Source organism: Elephas maximus, chromosome 24 (genome assembly GCF_024166365.1).
Source record: "Elephas maximus indicus isolate mEleMax1 chromosome 24, mEleMax1 primary haplotype, whole genome shotgun sequence".
NCBI classification, from domain to species: Eukaryota; Metazoa; Chordata; class Mammalia; order Proboscidea; family Elephantidae; genus Elephas; species Elephas maximus.
The window spans coordinates 22,468,325-22,486,177 of NC_064842.1; the positions used below are offsets into that span (position 1 = coordinate 22,468,325).

General features: G+C 39.9%; 1 protein-coding gene across 1 annotated transcript in view; it reads right to left on the reverse strand.

The window, feature by feature from the left end:
- Positions 1–17,853, reverse strand: part of WDR64 (WD repeat domain 64) — a 155,838-nt gene that overhangs the window by 119,496 nt on the left and 18,489 nt on the right. Inside the window, exons 3-6 of the mRNA XM_049868224.1 lie at positions 11,650–11,752; positions 9,597–9,700; positions 6,663–6,692; positions 2,569–2,679 (exon numbers count right to left, since the gene is read on the reverse strand). Of these exons, the coding sequence (XP_049724181.1) occupies positions 2,569–2,679; positions 6,663–6,692; positions 9,597–9,700; positions 11,650–11,752 (348 nt within the window). The remainder of the gene's footprint in view (positions 1–2,568; positions 2,680–6,662; positions 6,693–9,596; positions 9,701–11,649; positions 11,753–17,853) is intronic.

The following is a 17,853-nucleotide window of genomic DNA, read 5'->3' on the forward strand; positions in this document are numbered from 1 at the left end:
CAACACGTAAAACACATTCACCCCATCATATCATCCCAATAGTCTTAAATCAACTTCAAGCCCAAAATCTCATCTTCTGAATCATCTAAGTCAATTACGGGTGAGATTTTAGGCATATTCCATCCTGGGGCAAAATTCCTCTTCATCTGTGAACCTGTGAAATCTAAACTACAAGTTATCTATTTCCAAAGTACAGTGGTAGAACAGGCACAAGGTAAACATTTCCATTGTGAATGAGAGAAATTGGAGGGAAAGAAGGGATAACAGGCACCAAGCAAGTCTAAAACCCAGCAGAACAACTTACATTCGCTCTCAAGGCTTGAAAATAATCCTCTGTTCTCTGAGACCATCTGGGCAATGGCCCTGCCTTCCAAGCTCTGGGTGTTGGCTATGCCCTCTGGATTCTGAGTAGAGGCCCGTCTCTCTGGACTTCAATTTCACCTTCCAGGCCCACTGGCAACTCTGCTCCTTGGCTTTGGGGGTAGCCCCATTCTCTTAGTCCATCTGAGTAGCAACCCTACATCCTTGGCCCCGGCAGGCCCCGCTCTTCTGCCCTTTGTGTATGGCGGCCCCATCCCCCTGGTACACCTTAATGGCAGCCCCATACTCTGGAATCAAGTTGACAAAGATCCAACTCTTTGAAACCTAGGAGGCTATGGCCCCACCCTCTGAGATCCAGGAGACTGGCCTCACCCTTTGTAACTGAAAAGGCCCTGCTTTCAGTGCTCCTTCCAACAGTTCTGCTGATCTCTGAGCTGCTCCAGGAATGGTTCTTTTCTTTTCTTGGAGGACAACAGATGTAGCTCCTCTGGCCTGTTTCCTGCCTGTAGAATTCCAAGAGGCAGACAGCATTCTTTCCTCCTGTTCTTTCTCTGTCCCCTTCAGGCTAAGCTGATAGGTTTTCTGCCGTGGTGGTTGGTTAGATCCATCGGTCACAGGCTTAATCTCTTTAACGAAAGATTGTGTAGGCACGTCCTTGGTGAACATTCTAGGACAGGTGTCCTCAGTTTGTACAACAGAATTTTCCAAATCTTTAATTTCCGCTTTTGTTTTGCACAGTTCATTTTAAACTCCATCTCTTTCATCTCAGATTTTACTATAAGCGGCAAGGAAGAACCACCTGATTCCTCCCTTTAAGATCTTGCTTAGAAATCTCATCAGCCAGATATCCAAGTTCAGTACTTACAAGTTCTACCTTCCACCAAACATTTGAACGTAATTCAGACAAGTTCTTTGCCTCTGCATAAAAAGCATCACCTTTCCTCCATTGTCCGATCATGTACATGTTCATCTTTTAAAGCTTCACCAGAAGCACCTTTAATGTCCACATTTCTAGCAACATTCTGTTGCTGGTGCCATGTGTATTCTCTAAGATGGTAGAGACTTTCTCTATAGCTCTCCTGACTTCCTTCTGAGCCCTCCCCAGAATTGCCTCTGACGTCCATAATTCTACCAACAGTCTCTTCAAGGCAATCTAGGCTTTTACTTAGACACTTTAAAACTCTTTCAGCCTCTACCCATTACCCAATTCTAAAACCGCCTCCACATTTTAGGTATCTGTTAGAGCAGCACCCACACTACTTGGTACCAAGTTCTGTCTCAGTTATCTAGGGCTTCTATAACAGAAATACCACAGATGAATGGCTTTAACAAACAAATTCATTTTCTTACAGTTTAGGAAGTTAGAAGTCCGAATTCCAAGCACCGGCTCTAGGGGAGGGCTTCCTCTCTCCGTCAGCTCCGGTGGAATGGCCTTGCTTCTTCAGCTTCTCCTCCCTGGTTCCTTGGAGATCTCCATGTGTCTTGGCATCTAACTTACCCTATCTCTCCTTGCCTGCTTGCTTGTTTTAATCTCTTTTATATCTCAAAAAAGATTGACTTAAGACCCATCCTACACTAATCCTCCCTCATTAACGTAACAAACACAACCCATTCCCAAATGAGATTTACCACAGGCATAGAGTTTAGGATTTGCAACACATATTTTGGGATGACACAATTCAGTCCATAATATATATTATGTTTGCTCATGATATCCTTCAAAATTGAGCTTTGAGTCTTATTTAATGCTTCTTCTACATGTCTGCAAATGCTCAGTAAATATTATGGATTAATTCAGTGGTAACATCTCAGCCATGGAAGAGATTAACATTAACATCTACCCCATTAATTTTTTTTTTTTTTTTTTGCCAGAATTAGGCACTTGGTTTTAGTAATTTTCTTACCAAATAAAGCTGGACTGGAGAGAAATACTTTGAACTTGATAACATGAGCATAGCCAGAAATATAATACTTGCAATTAGAGAACGTAGAAAAAAGGAAAGAAATTAGCCTCTTTCCCTCAAAAACAAAACAACTAATTAGACATATAGCAAATTGAAAAAACATTCCTTTTTAATTAGACTCACAAAACAGTAATGCTGAGCTTGATCTAAAAGTTTATCTAGTTAAATCCCCTAATTTTACATTTGAGGGAACTGATGTTCGATAGAAACAGTAAATTGCTCAAGTCCTACTAGTTTTGAAAAAAGAATCTCATTTCTTTGAACATTTCTCTTGACACAGTACCTGGCTGCTCCCCTGAGCTTTATAATCCCAGACAATAATAGTCCTTTCTGTAGTGGCAACAATTCGTTTCAGTTGTGAGAGGTAGTCACATCCTGTAATCCAGGAGGTATCCTGACAGAAGAGCATAGAATTAGCGTGTGGGGGGTGGTGGGGTGGGGTGGATATCTATCACATGGTGATGGTTACTAAAGAGTACGTATTACTCACGTTAACAACCCCATTTCCTACTTTATTTACTGAGGAGCCTCACAACGCATTCCCTTTGATATCTTGAGGAGAGACAGTCATTCTTATCCCTTCACTCTCACCCTGAGCTTCTCAGTACCCTCAGCTAGAGAATAATTCAGCTAGTGCCTGGAGCCACTCCCTGGAAAAGCATGACAGTTGGCAAAGCAGTCCTCTTGGTGCGCTCTTCGCTGGTGCGAGAACACTTCTTTGTATGGACCCCGGGAGACTAGATGTGGGGCACTGATTAAGCAAATCCTCTGGTCCTGTCCCCATGCCTAAAATTTTTAATCTGGAAAAGACCTTAGCAATCATTTGGTCAATGATCAAGTTGAGGCCAACGAGTTTGTCTTTCGTCTTGCCCAATGTCACTAAGCTGGCGGAGGTAGGATCTATAATATCCACAACGACACAGTCAGAAGGAGCAATACTTCCCACTCACTGAGCGCCTGCTGTGCCAGAAACTGCTACAATCTTTTCAGGCATGTCCTTGAATCTTCTTGACAGAATCTCAGGAATTGTAATGGGTTTTTCTCAGTTTAAGAAATGGAGGCTCAGAGGCTTAGAAAGAAACCAGAGCTCCTCTGCCAGGCAGCTTCACGCCCTGCTTTGGACCTCAGTGAATTCGTGCATGAATGCCCAGGGTGAGGAACTCAAGCATTTGCCCAACCCTTAAAGCCACAGCAGGGTTCTGAAAGCCTGTTACCATGGCTTTACAACATCTGCCTCTAGCAATATGGACTAAATAACTTTCGAAATTGCATTAGAATTTTTAATGCTGTTTTCAAAGTGCTTTCCAATGATTTCCATTGGCTACTTCCCTGTTGTTCTCACAACGTAGGTTGTGTTCATTTTTTACATTCCTCAATAGTTTTTTTTTTTTTTTCAATAGTAGGTGCTCGGGAAAACTTAGGAGAAGCTTATAAATGGAAGTTTCCAAAGAGTACCCAGTTTCCAAGCAATTCTTTACAGCCAGTTTAACTCCAGAAAGCAAGACCTGGGCCTTCTTTGCTCCTGCTCACAGCTTAGTCTTGATCCTCGTCAAGAAACATACAATCTTACCATCTTTGAAAAATCTTATTTTCAGAGCTGATTCAGGCACTTCATTGAGATTTTGAGTAGTTATTGAGGTTGTTGTTAGGTGCCGTCAAGTTGGTTCCCACTCATAGCAACCTTATGTATAACAAAACGAAACGTTGCCCCGTCCTTCACCAGCTACACAATCACTGTTATGCTTGAGCCCATTGTTTCAGCCACTGTGTCAGTCCATCTCATTGAGGGTCTTCCTCTTTTTTGCTGACCCTCTACTTTACCAAGCATGATGTCCTTCTCCAGGGACTGGTCATTCATGCTTAGAGAACAAAAACACACTGTTAGGATATATAACACAATAGTAACAGTGGTAGGATTACGAGTGTTTAAGTTTTCCTTACCTAGAAAACCGATGCTTCTGGATCCCCAACCCAGTGGATATTTGCTAGATTTTCTGTGATGAAGACAGATTTTTTTTTTTAAATTTTATTATGTTTTAGGTGAAAGTTTACAGTGGAAATTAGTTTCTCATTCAAAAATTTATACACAAATTATTTCGTGACATTGGTTGCAGCCCCTGCAATGTGTAAGCACTCTCTCCGTTTTGTTTTATACCCCACGTTCCCCGTGTCCATTCAGCCAGGTTTCCTGTCCCTTCCTGCCTTCGTCTTTCCTTTGGGCCAGGTGATGTCCATTAGGTCTCCTATACTTGATTGAACTAAGAAGCATGTTCCTCACATTTGTTTATTTTTTGTCTAATCTTTGGGTGAAAGGTGGACTTCCGGAGTGGCTTCAGTTCTGAGCTAGCAGGGTGTCTGGGGCCATAGCCTCAGGGGCTCCTCCACTCTGTGTCAGACCAGTAAGTCTGGTCCTTTTTTGTGAATTTGAATTTTGTTCTACATTTTTGTTCTGCTCTGTCTAGGATCCTCTATTGTGATCCCTGTTAGAACTGTCAGTGATGGACTCAGGCTGGTGGAGGCTCTGGTTCACGTGGTCCATTAGTCCTTCGGACTAATATTTTCCTTGCGTCTTTTGTTTTCTTTGCTTCTGATGGGATGGGACCAAAAGATGTGTCTTAGATGGCCACTCGCAAGCTTTTAGAACCCCAGACACTGCTCACCAAGGTAGGATGTAGAACATTTTCATTATGAACTGTTATGCCAGTTGACCTAGATGTCCCCTGAGACTATGGTCCCCAGCTCTCAGACCCAGTAACTCAGTCCCTCAAGGTGTTTGAATGTGTCTAGGAAGCTTCTAAGGCTTTGCCTTGGTCAAGTTGTGCTGACTTCACCTAGATTGTGTATAGTCTTTCCCTTCACCAAAGTTAACACTTGCCTACTATCTAGTTAGTGATTTCCCCTCCCCACCCCTCCTCTCCCTCATAACCATCAAAGATTGTTTCTTTTTTTTCTGTGTGTAAACCTTTTCTTGAGTTTTCATAATAGTGGTCTCATACAATATTTGTCCCTTTTGTGATTGATTTATTTCACTCAGCGTAATGACCTCCAAATTATCCAAGTTGTGAGATGTTTCTCAGATTCATCATTGTTCTTTATTGTTGCATTGTATTCCATTGTGTGTTTGCACCTTAATTTGTTTATCTATTCATCTGTTGTTGGGCACTTAGGTTGTTTCCATCTTTTTGCTATTGTGAATAATGTTGCAACGTACATGGGTGTGCATATGTCTCTTTGTGTGATGGCTCTTATTTCTCTAGGATGTATTTCCAGGAGTGGGATTGCTGGATCGCATGGTATTTCTATTTCTGGCTTTTTAAGGAGTCTCCATATCATTTTCCACAGTGATTGTATCCACCAGTAGTGCCTAAGAGTTCCAATCTCCCCACAACCTCTCCAACATTTGTTATTTTCTGGGTTTTTTTTTTTTAGCACCAGTAATGTTGGGGTGAGATGGTATCTCATTATAGTTTTGATTTGCATTTCTCTAATGACTAATGGGTGGTGTAGTGTTTAAGAGCTACGGCTGCTAACCAAAGGGTCGGCAGTTCAAATCCGCCAGGTTTCCCTTGGAAACTCTACGGGGCAGTTCTACTCTGTCCTATAAGTTTGCCATGAGTCGGAATCAACTCGACGGCACTGGGTTTGATTTGGTTTGTTAATGACTAATGATTAGGAGCAGTTCTCCATGTGTCTGTTAGCTACCTGAATGTCTTCTTTGGTGAAGTGTCTGTTCATATCCTTTGCCCATTTTTTAATTAGATTACTTGTCTTTTTGTTATTGAGATGTTGAAGTAGTCTATAGATTTTAGAGATTAGATATGTGATAGCCATTTTTTTTTTTTTTTTCCCCAGCCTATAGTTTCTCTTTTTACTCTTTGGTGAAGTCTTTTGTTGCGTCTTCCAAATTTCTTGGCACAGACAAGTGAGCATCTCCAGCACTGCATTTGTTTGTTGAAGCATCTCAGTGGGTATTCCGTCAATTCCTGGAGCCTTGTTTTTTGCCAATGCCTGCAGTGCAGCTTGGACTTCTTCCTTCAGTACCACGAGTTCTTGATCATATGCTACCTCCTGAAATGGTTGAATGTCGACCAGTTCTTTTTGGTACAGTGACTCTGCGTATGCCTTCAATCTCCTCTTGATGCTTCCTGCATCATTCAATATTTTGCCCATAGAATTCTTCAGTATTGCAACTTGAGGCTTGAATTTTTCCTTCGGTTCTTTCAGCTTGAGAAATGCTGTGTGTATTCTTCCCTTTTGGTTTTCTAACTCCAGGTCTTTGCACATTTCATTATAATACTTTACTTTGTCTTCTCAAGCCACCCTTTGACAAGCCATCACCATAGCCCTGACTTTAATGACTTTAAAAAATGCACTTACCGTAACAGTGGTGCTGGTCTGAACTCTCATCTATAAATAAAGGAAGCGAATTATGAAACCGAGTTGGCACTGCAACTAAAAACAAAAATGAAAATTCTAAAACGATACACTATTTCCTTGATTTACTTTTACTTAACATTTCTACCTTCCTAGAGTACCTCCTTGTTTCGTCCTCCCTAGAAAAATCTAGTTCTGTAGACTAATGTACTGTTTGCTTTGGCAAGGCTTATACGTCCATGACTTGTCTTCAAGCATTGTGACTGTGTTTTTAGTCTAATTTACTGCTTACTAATCATTTGTTCCTTGTGTTGGCAGACTACCTCTCATTCTTTAGTTATTCAGAACAATATCTGATACCAAAAAATGGAAATACAAATAATAATAGCAGTGGCAAGAGCATGTAAAAGAATGATTGAGGTAGACAAAATAACTGTTGTTTCATTTGAAAAGTATCTCTCTGTATTACTGAAAAACTCAGGGAACATTGCATCCAGTAGATTTCCTTTTTTATTCAATAAGTATCTTTTCTGCAAATATTAGTTTCTGTATACAATGCTAGTTGAGAATCACAGATTTGTTCCTCAAAGAGAGCTCGTATGAATATGAGCTCTTATGACCTTGAGGCATGATAGTTGCTCCCAAGGTAAAGGCAAGTAGTTTAAGTGTATCAATGACCTAGTTTCTTTTGCATGCTCAAATGGTCTTGGGAAATGTCTGGGAGATGGCTGCCCAGACGGAACGGATTATGTGAAAAGGAGAAAAAATCGATCAGGGAGATCACTAAAACTCTTAGTGATGGCCACTCACACATTACCTTTCATCTGAAGAATTCAAAAAGGCTTTTCCCACCAGGGTCTTATTTCTAGATGGGAAAAGTAAAATGCTGTGAGGAAACTGGTGAGCAGCAGAACAGAACACCCGTGGTTTCCTGTTCTTTGGGCCTCCATCTTTAGTGGAAGTCACACGTTTAAAGTCCTCTTGCCTTCTTTAAAAGTTTCATAATCCTTATAGATAGCTTCTGAATTTTTAAAATCTAACCTTTGATGCAGGAATCATTATAGATATTTTCAGTTTATATCACCCAGAGTTCCGAAAAGCACCATGAAAATCCTTAACCATATTTATTCTATTTCAGATAGAGCCTAAATTATGGATTGACTTATTAGAAGGTATTTTGAGTAACCAATGTCTACTTTTTAATAAATTATTCCTGTGACCTAACCTTACAAATTACTTTTCTCCCAGAATGTGTCATCCTATTTGTAAGGCATACAATATTCAAAATTACTTTTATTCCTTGTGTCTCAAATCTTAAAGTACTTAATTTTTTAAACTAATCTTTTCTTTCCAATTCCATTATCTTATAAGAAACAGATGTGTGTGTTTGTGTGCTTTTGAGTATACACGTGTGTGCATGTAAGCAAGTGTGAGTGAGTGAGTGTGTGAAATGTCTATGGAAATATGGTAATGCCATCTCACTTATTTCACATAATCTTGAACTATTTCATTGTGAAGGTCATTATTTTTCTTCTTATATTATTCTTTAGATACCACTTAGTTCTGTTTTTTAGCAAATAAAGACAAAAAAATGAGGAGGGATATAATGCACCAAGAGAAAAAGAGATTGAGTTTTCATATTAAAATGAGGTAAACTCATTGTGTTCACATCATTTGTCCATAATAATAGCTATTACCAACTTTTACTGAGTGCCTCCAATGATGCTAAGCATTTAATGTGTGTATTAACTCATATTAAGAGTGCTTCTTCCTTGTGAGGGAAGTTGTATGTTTCTGGATGAGGAATCAGGGCATGGAGATGTTAAATAACATGCACAACCGGTAAGTGCTGGAGATAAGCGGGGACCCAGGCTCCCCACCCACTCTCAAATCTCTCACTATGCCACCTCCAGGGTGCTGCTGGCCCTTTCCCCTCACAGAATCGGCTGCCTGTGACTTCAACTTCTGAAAGACTCCCTGAGCTGTAGATTACTAAAGGGATGAAAATTACTGTGGATATTTTCATCACGTGATGAATATTTCAAATATGTTTTTAATTATATGAAGCTTATCACTTTTTTTTTTTTATCACTAGTTGATAATGAATAACTGGATTTTTAAAAAAAATTTAACACCAAACATTCATCTTCTATTTTCATAGTGAAATCATACTTTCCATTAAAACCTCTTTTGTTTAAAAATGGAAGTTCAAAACTTAAAAATTTAGAAAAAAGTGACATTAAGAATAGTGATGCCTTACATCTATGTAGGGATTTATTGCTGATAAAGTCCTTCCACGTTTATTATCTCATTTGACCTACACTACAATCCTCTGAGAGAAAGAGGCCTGGTTCTACTGTCCTCCTTTTAAAGATGTGAAAAAAGAGGCATGAAAAGATATAAGTGGCTCATTAAGTTCCCTCTTTAAAGCCATAGTTAACAAAAGGGAGGGATTAGAATTGAGCCTTTTTTTTTCTTTTTAACTCCAAGTCCAAGGTTTTTGATGAGCCCTCATTATTTGGTAGGATGATGACATAATCACTTTGTCTTTGTGATTTTATCTGAGAAAGTATCCCATATCATTCTATAATTGTGTTGATGCCACATGGTTCACTATGATATCCTGAGGAAGAATGCCAAATACAGTTCTGAACATCTCAAAAATTGCCCCAGGGCTCAGCAACATCCTCTTATATGTGATATTTGGTTTTGTTTTTTGGAATAACTCTGACATCTAGCTCATGCTGCACTTGATGAATACACATAATGCATAGCCAAAACAAAAGAGAGGAAGGAAGGAGGGAGGGAGGAATGAGAGGGAAGGAAGAAGAGAGGAAGGGAAGGGAGAGAGGAAAGAAGGAAGGAAAGAAGGGGAGGGAAGAAGGAAGGAAAGGAGGAAGAGAGGAAGGGAGCGAAGACTCCAAGCTTTTGAATTACCTGGCTATTAAAGACTGTTAACAGTCCTTTTTGAGATGCTGCTATTAGTAAATCCAGTTGAGGAATCTTGACGATGCACTTAACGACATCCCGTCTTCTACTACCTGTCAATGGCATATGTTCATTTCAACTTCCAGCAGGAAAGGCTCTAAAGCTCATTTGTTAGGTTTGTTTTTTTAAAAAAAAGAAAAAGATAACAGCCAACTTTTTGCAAGAAAGCGCTGAATTACTTAAAAACTAAAGTGGAATACAACCATAAAAAACAGCAACCATTGCATTTTAGTTATTACCAGAGACACTAATCTGAATATGTAGAGTTTTCAAACTAATTGCTGTGCATGAATTCCTAGAGAAAAGGTAAGACACACACACACACACACACACATACACACACACACACGCACATTTCACAGAGCACGAGTTTTCTAAATATCCTTTGGAATTATTCTTATTTTGAGATTATCCTCATCTCCCAGGAATCCTTTCTTTGAACTGTCGCCATCATGGTTTACACAGAATCAAATTCTTATACTAGGTCAGATTTTCCAGTATAGAAGAAACTACTCTAATACTGCTGTTAAGGCTCTTAAAAACAAAACAAACAACAACAAAACACTAGACACTTTATTTCTATAGCACTTACTACCATCTGACAGTGTATACATTTTACTTGTTTGATTTTTTTTTTTTTAATTGTCCATCTCTCCCCATTAGAATGTAAACTCCAAGAGGTCAGGGATTTTTGCTTGTTTTGTTCACTGCTGTGTTCTCAGCACTTAGTACAGTGGTTGACTCACTTAGTAACCAAAAACCAAACCTGTAGCCATCTAGTCCATTCCAACTCATGGCGATCCCATGTGTTACAGAGTGGAACTGCTCTGTAGGGTTTTCTTGGCTGTAATCTTTATGGAAGCAGATCACCAGACCTATCTTCTGTAGTTCTGCTGGCTGGGTGTGAACTAGCAACCTTTCAGTTAATAGCTGAGAGCAAATTGCTCGTGCCACCCAGTCACCTTGGTCCACATAGTAAAAAAAAAAAAAAATAGTAGACCTTAATAAATATTTGTTGAATGAATAAATGAATGAACTATATAGCTCAATTGCCATCTAGAAAAATGCCTTCAAAGTATTAATTCAGGATGCCAGCAACAGTTCTCTCCTGCTCAACAGCCAGCCCCCTTAGCTCAGTGGGTGGAGGCAGCAGGGACAGGCCCCTTGTTTCAATGATAGTTGCCCTGGCCAGAGGTGGGGCTCTGGTGAAGCCAATGGTCGTGCTAAGGAAGGATGAGGGCAAGAGAGGCTTACTTCACAAACGAGTGAAGTAAGTTCAGGTGTTTTTTTTTTTTTTTTAAGGAACACCAGATTCGAATCTGACTACATACTTCATCTTGGAATATAGGATTCAGAGCTGGAAGACAGAAGCAAATTCAAAGGTGTGCCTTTCCTCTTCCTGCCTTCTCCCTCCCTGGAGGGAAGAAAGGAAAGAAAACCTAAAGTGTCAACAGTGGAGAGGAATCAGAAGGAGTTCCTGGGTCCCAAGCACCACTTTAAAAATAAATACCACGTAAAACCGGAGATGTCCTAAACTGAGGTAACACTCCCATGTAATTGGCCAAGCTCACGGTTTTAGACGTGTAAACTTAAACCTGCCTAAGATAATTGAGGGTGTGGGAGGAGCCTTCATTAGTGAAAACTCGAAAATTTAATTTTAAGAGCATTTTAAAAGAAACGTGATTCCGTTAGGTACTGGGGCATGTGTTGCTGTGATGACATTGCAGAGAGCTTTGATCTGAAGTTTCAACCTCTTCAGGAAAAGGTGGAAAATGGGCTCCCTCACAGTTTCTAGTTAGTGTCTCTGAGAGCAATGATAACACCTCAGTCTCAACTGCAGGTAGTTTCTTCTGATATTGCATATGAAGCTGTCCCAGTTATAAAGTCTCAAACAAATAAACGAAAGTGAACCACGATTCTATAGAAATGTTATGTTCCCATTACTTACTTTGAGGAAATATCAAAACACATACAAATTTGGAAGGTAAATTGAAAATATCACCTGAAATTACAACTCGCTGTTTTCTAGAAACAAGGAAAATCAAATTCTCGTCATCCATCTGGGATGCAAGCACATCTTCTTCTGAGCAGAAGTATCCAAAGATCTAAAATCCCCAAAAACACATATAAATATGCACATCGGCTTAGAATTGGCTGTGAAGTAACATAGATGATGTTGGCTGCATTTCAAATCTAATTTGGATTAATAACATTGCTTTAAAAACATCAAAGGGTTCCCTACACCAAAAGGGGGCAGTTTAATATGTTCAACAAACTATATGCTGAGGAGGTTTTATTATGGACCCAAAAACAAAACAAAGCCTATTGCCATCCAGCTGATTGCAACTCGTGGCGACCCCATATATGTACACTAAAACTGTTTCACGGGGTTTTCTAGACTCTCCAGAAGCAGATCGCCAGACCTGTCTCCTGAGGCACCCCTGGTTTAGTAGTCTAGCACTTCACCGTTTGTGCCGCCCAGGAACTCTGTCATTATTGAGCAGGCACTATTTTTCTTCCCAATACGTGAACCCGTGAACCAGGCTGGTGTCCCTGATCAGATAGATAGATCTATTAGGAGCTGGCACTTACCTGGAAATCAAATCAGCCTTCATCAGGCAGAGCCTCCACCAGGAACCTTGACATTGAATTTGGCAACTCTCAAGTGGCTATTCCTACCCATTTTCCATAAATCTTTCAAGGCCAGCTTTTTTACCCCTTTTGTGGGGAAGTTGGAATTTAAGAAACTGTGTAGTTTCTTTATTTAACTTTCCAAAATCCTACTTTCTAAACATTGCATGATAATAAATTACTGTGAAAGAATATCTTGAAAAAGAAAAATGCTTTTTATTTGAGAATAAGTTGAGAAATTATATAACTCTGAGGAATTTGAAAAATGAGAAAGCTGTTCTTCAGTTATCTTATAATAAGCAGAAATGCAATTCTTGTAAATTAATAGCACTTACCAGTATTTCTCATAGAGTTGAGACTAAAACCCCAACTCACAGCGACCCTATGGGACTGAGTAGAACTTCCCCTACAGGGTTTCCAAGGAGCGGTTAGTGGATTTGAACTGCCTACCCTTTTTTTTTTTACCCTTTAGTTAGTAGCCGAGCTCTTAACCACTGTGCCACCAGGCCTCTGAGCTGAGACTAGTTAATGTTAATGAATGAATGAAGGGAAGGAATGGGTGGAGAGTTTCTGAAGCATTAATGTGCATACAGGCCACCTGAGAATTCTGTTAAAATGCAGATTTTGGTTCCATAGGTCTGGGGTGGGGCCTGAGAATATACATTTCTAATAATGCTCCTCTGACCACCCGTTGAGTATTAAAGGAGCTAGGGACCCAATGACTCAAATGAAAGTAAATCAAAACCAGCTACATATCCATTTGCCTAATAACATTTTGCTTATTTTCAGGCTATGTGATGGCATGGCGTTTCTCCTTTCATCAGTTGCTTCACAAAAGCTACTTCTTCCTTTATACACCCTCACATGAAAACCCCACAACATCCAATGATTCCAAACTAAACTCGTTGCCATCGAGTCGATTTTGACTCATTACAACCCTATAAGACAGAGTAGAACTGCCCCCGTAGGGTTTCCAAGGCTGTAAATCTTTAGGGAAGCAGACTGCTCCGTCTTTCTCCCGCAGAGCAGCTGGAAGGTTTGAACCTGTGACATTCAGGTTAGCAGCGGAGTGTTTAACCACTGTGCTCCTGGCTCTGCCGCGCAATGATTACACCAAACATTTCCTACAAATTAGGTTTATGCTGTGGGAAGATCAGGACCATCAAGATTTTCTCTCTTATATTTCCTCTTCTTCTTTCCACCAGTAAAATCAGTACTAACGGCTTATTGGAAACCCTGGTGGTGTAGTGGTTAAGTGCTACCGCTGCTAACCAAAAAGGTCAGTGGTTCACATTCACCTAGGTGCTCCTTGGAAACTCTGTGGGGCAGTTCTGCTCTGTCCTGTAAGTCGCTATGAGTCAGAATCGACTTGATGGCAACAAACGGAAGGAACAAACAGCTTATTATCTTTTCAGGAATCACTGCTCATTTTTCCTGGGCACAAAATCGAGTAAAGCCTCTGGATTTAATATCTAATTCCCTCTGAAGGATCGAGAAAGGCGAAAGGAAAGTGTTTTTAATAGATATACGTGTAGTGGACAGGAATCTTTTGTCACTGCAATTTCCTCGTCGTCATTTATTGATACATGATCCAGTTAAAAGTGATATATTGATCTGCACCTTAAAACCAAAATAAACACCCATCACCATTTAGTAGATTCCAACTCATAGGGACTGCACAGTAGTGCCTTATGGCAAAGAGTATGGGCTGCTGAGTCAGACAGGCCAGGGTTTGAGTTCAGGCTCTACAACCAATTGGTACTGAGACTCCTTAAAGTCCCAACTTCCTCATCAGTGAAATCAGTAGAGTAGGACAAACTTCTTCTGAGTCTTTTTCCCAATGAGGTTTAAATGAGATAATGCATGTAAAGCATTTTTCACTGGACCAGGCACACATACATGCCTGACATATATTAATATATGTTAGCTATTATTATCCATAGAAAGCTTAGATTAAGAAGGCTTCATGGAAGGGAGGGAAAAAATCATAAAGTATATCAGGATCACAACCACTAATGAAGACATGAGGCTCTCTTTGGGAGTGGTACTTTAAAACCTTCAGTCATGCTTGGAAATGTACCTGGTTTTTCTGTAAGAAAGACTGGTAAGGTGGACACCATGAAAAGTTGACGGTATATAGAACCTGACTGGGAAGGATTTGTATGACTTCTACAGCAAACCAGAACTGAAGTGGAAATTCCCTCTCTTGTCCCTTGTACTTCATCAGTTCCCTGTGCCTTCACTTCCTTCCTTATCCAGTTTACAGCCTGTGGTCTGTCAGTTCACCTCAGTCACACACTTCCACAATCCCTATTCGTTTACATCATTACCCTTTCAGGCTTTGGCCTGGCAAGAAATCCCACTGCTGGATGAATCCGATAGCCAGTGTTTCTTATACCCATGCTACTGTGGCTGACCAGATGGGAACACTAATCATTTCTGAGCTCCAGCCTCCTGGGGCTTCAATGCCACCTGGCCTCATCCCATGCTTCCCTCAACGAATCTCTTTCATTGTCCTCAGAAACAATTTCAAACCTCCTTCATACTCATCAAACATGTGACACCACCTCCTTGTCACTCTCAGCAGTTAATAACCTCTCCTACTTCACAGGAAAATAGAAGCCACTAGATAAGAACTTTCTCAGTTTCTTGCCACTCTACTCATAACCAACCTGCTTTTGGAGTCATCCTTTCTTCCTTCCTTCCCATTTGAAGGAAGATGTGCTCTTTCCAAGGCCAACCCCTCCACCTGTTCTCTGCATCCCATCTCCTTCTACCTCTTCAGAGTTTATTTCCTCTTTCCCCAGTATCTTCAATCTCTCCCTTTCTACTTCAGCATTCAGACATATTCAAATCTCTCCCATCTTAGAAACAAAAATACAACAAATAAGTCAACCCTCCAAAGTCAATAGTAGATAATAATCTTTAGCCTTTTGCTTGCTTTTCTCTGCTTCAGGCTTCCTCTCCAGTTGTCCCTCATAACATTATTGCTGCATTTGGATTCCTCTTATAACTACTTGTTGTTATTTACTACTTGTCATAGCAGACACTTTTTTTGAACTTTGCCATTTTCCCCTCTGTGTTAGTTTTTGGGTGGTGCAAACGGCTAATGTGCTTGGCCCATAATTGGAAGATCGGAAGTTCAAGTCCACCCAGGGGTCCTTCATAAGAAAGTCCTGGTGACCTGCTTCTGGAAAATCAGCCATTGAAAGCTTTACGGAGCACACTTCTACTCTGGTCCACATGGGGTCACCAGGAGTCAGAATCAACTTGACAGCAACTGGTGTTACTAGTTTTCTATTGCTTCCAAAACAAGTGATCACAAACATAATGACTTAAAACAATACCCACTTATCTCACAGGCTAGGAATCCAACATGGGTCTCCCTGGGCTAAAATCAAGGTATTGGTAGAGACGTGTTCCTTAATGGAGACTTTAGAAAAAAATCTACAGCCAAGCTCATTTAGATTGTTGGTCTGAGGTTCCTCTTTCTTTGCTAGCTGTCAGCTGGGGGCCACCCGTGGCTCCTACAGGTCTTTCTCCAGTCCTAGTACATGGGCTTCTACATCACAGAGCCAGTAATGGAGCTTCGAATCCTTTTCACGTTTGGAATCACTGTTCTGTCATCCTCTCCTGTTTTTAAAGACTCATGTGGTTACATTTGGCCCACCCAGATAATCCAGGGTAATCTCTCTATTTTAAGATCAGCTGATTAGTAACCTTAATTACATCTGCAAAGTCCTTCATAAAAAAAAAAAAAAAAATTGCTGTTGATTCATAACGACTCTTTATGACAGAGTAGAACTGCTCCATGGAGTTTCCAGGGAGTGCCCGTGACCTTTTGGTTAGCAGCCATAGCACTTAACCACTTTCTCCACCAGGGTTTCCTTCAGAAAAAAAAAAAAAGAGCAATACCTAAATTAGTATTTGAATAACCACAGGATGGGAATCTTGGGAGAGGCATCTTAAGAATTCTTCTTACCACACCCTCATTTTATAAACACAACTCAGTACAGCCTAAATTACATTGTACAAAATACAACAAAAATGATTAAATATTAGTAATCAATGTAATCTCAGATAATATCTAAAATAATTTTTAGATAATAAGGTGAAATGACAATGGGAATGATGATTCTTTATTTCTATGCTAATGAATTCCAATGTTTCTCAGGGGTGAGAGAACTCCACACCTTATGTGGTATCATCTGATTTAATGTCCATAGTTTGTGACACTTATATTCAAAGAGCAATTTACACTCATTTAACCTTGTTTGTAATTTAGGTAAATTTTGGTGGTGATAGTAATGCGTCTGGGAACAGGTGTAGGAAAAGCATGAGGAGCAGTGTTATCTGTGAGGCTGTGTGGGGTGTTTTAGGACCTGGGTGTGTCCAGATCCTGGTTCTAGGGCTCACTAGTCACGTGACCTCAGACAGGTTCCTTAGTTTCTCTATGTCTGTTTTCTTCATCTGTAAAATAAGGATAATCACCAGTAACCTCTTCCTTATGCCTTGTTGTAAGGATTAAATGAGGAAATGAGTATCAAGTACTTAGACTGTACCAAGTGCCAGAAAGGAGCTCAATAAGTGTCAACATTGAGTAATTACTGTTTCCAATTTTGTGAGTGACAGTACAGGAAACAGGTGTCCTCGTTGCTAGTTCGAAACTGTCCCCTGGGTGCCTTTGCTGCCTGCCCAGACAATTTGTCAGCCATGCACTTTATTATGAGTGTCCCATGTAGTCCCATCTACATGTAGCTACATGCCACCATGTCGGACATCTGCTCTTATGGAAGTGAGAGCTTTTGCTACTTTTACATGTAAATAACACAAGGCTTACCATACATAACTTTCAAATGATAGTAAAAACGTCAAACTACCAAAATTCCTTGAGAAAAATTTTAAAGCAGAGATTATACCAGTTAAATTCCTTCAGAAGAAACAACTAAAGCTCTACATTTTGAAAAGAAATGTTATAAGCAAATACAGCCTTTAAAGAGCAGAAAATACCTCCTTTTCCAGTGGTACATTGTAGCCTCAAGAAACTCAAATTTCCCTTTCAATATTTTAAATTTCAGTCTAGCAATTGTACATTTGACATGTTTGGTGTATTTTATGACTATTAATGATATATTAGAGTATGGATATTCTTTTAGATAAGTTAAAGTGTTTGTTCTCTATTTAGTTCGTTTTCCAAATGCCGTTTTTATTTTCTGATTATGTAAGGAACACACGTTTGTTGTGGAAAATTTGGAAAAATGAAAGCAGAGAAGAAAATAAAAACCTGCATGCAAATAACTTTTTAGCCTGTCTTCAATTTTTTTGTGAAGTGAACAAATATAATTTTAGATTTGTAATAATTCACTTTAAATTCATCTTTTTTGGGAACACAATTACAGGCATTAGATATGCTGTTGCAATCCTATCTATTATGGATTGAATTGTGTCCCCCCAAAATAACCAAAACCAAACCCAGTGCCGTCGAGTGGATTCCGACTCATAGCGACTCTACAGGACAGAGTAGAACCACCCCGTAGAGTTTCCAAGGAGCACCAGACAGATTCGAACTGTCGAC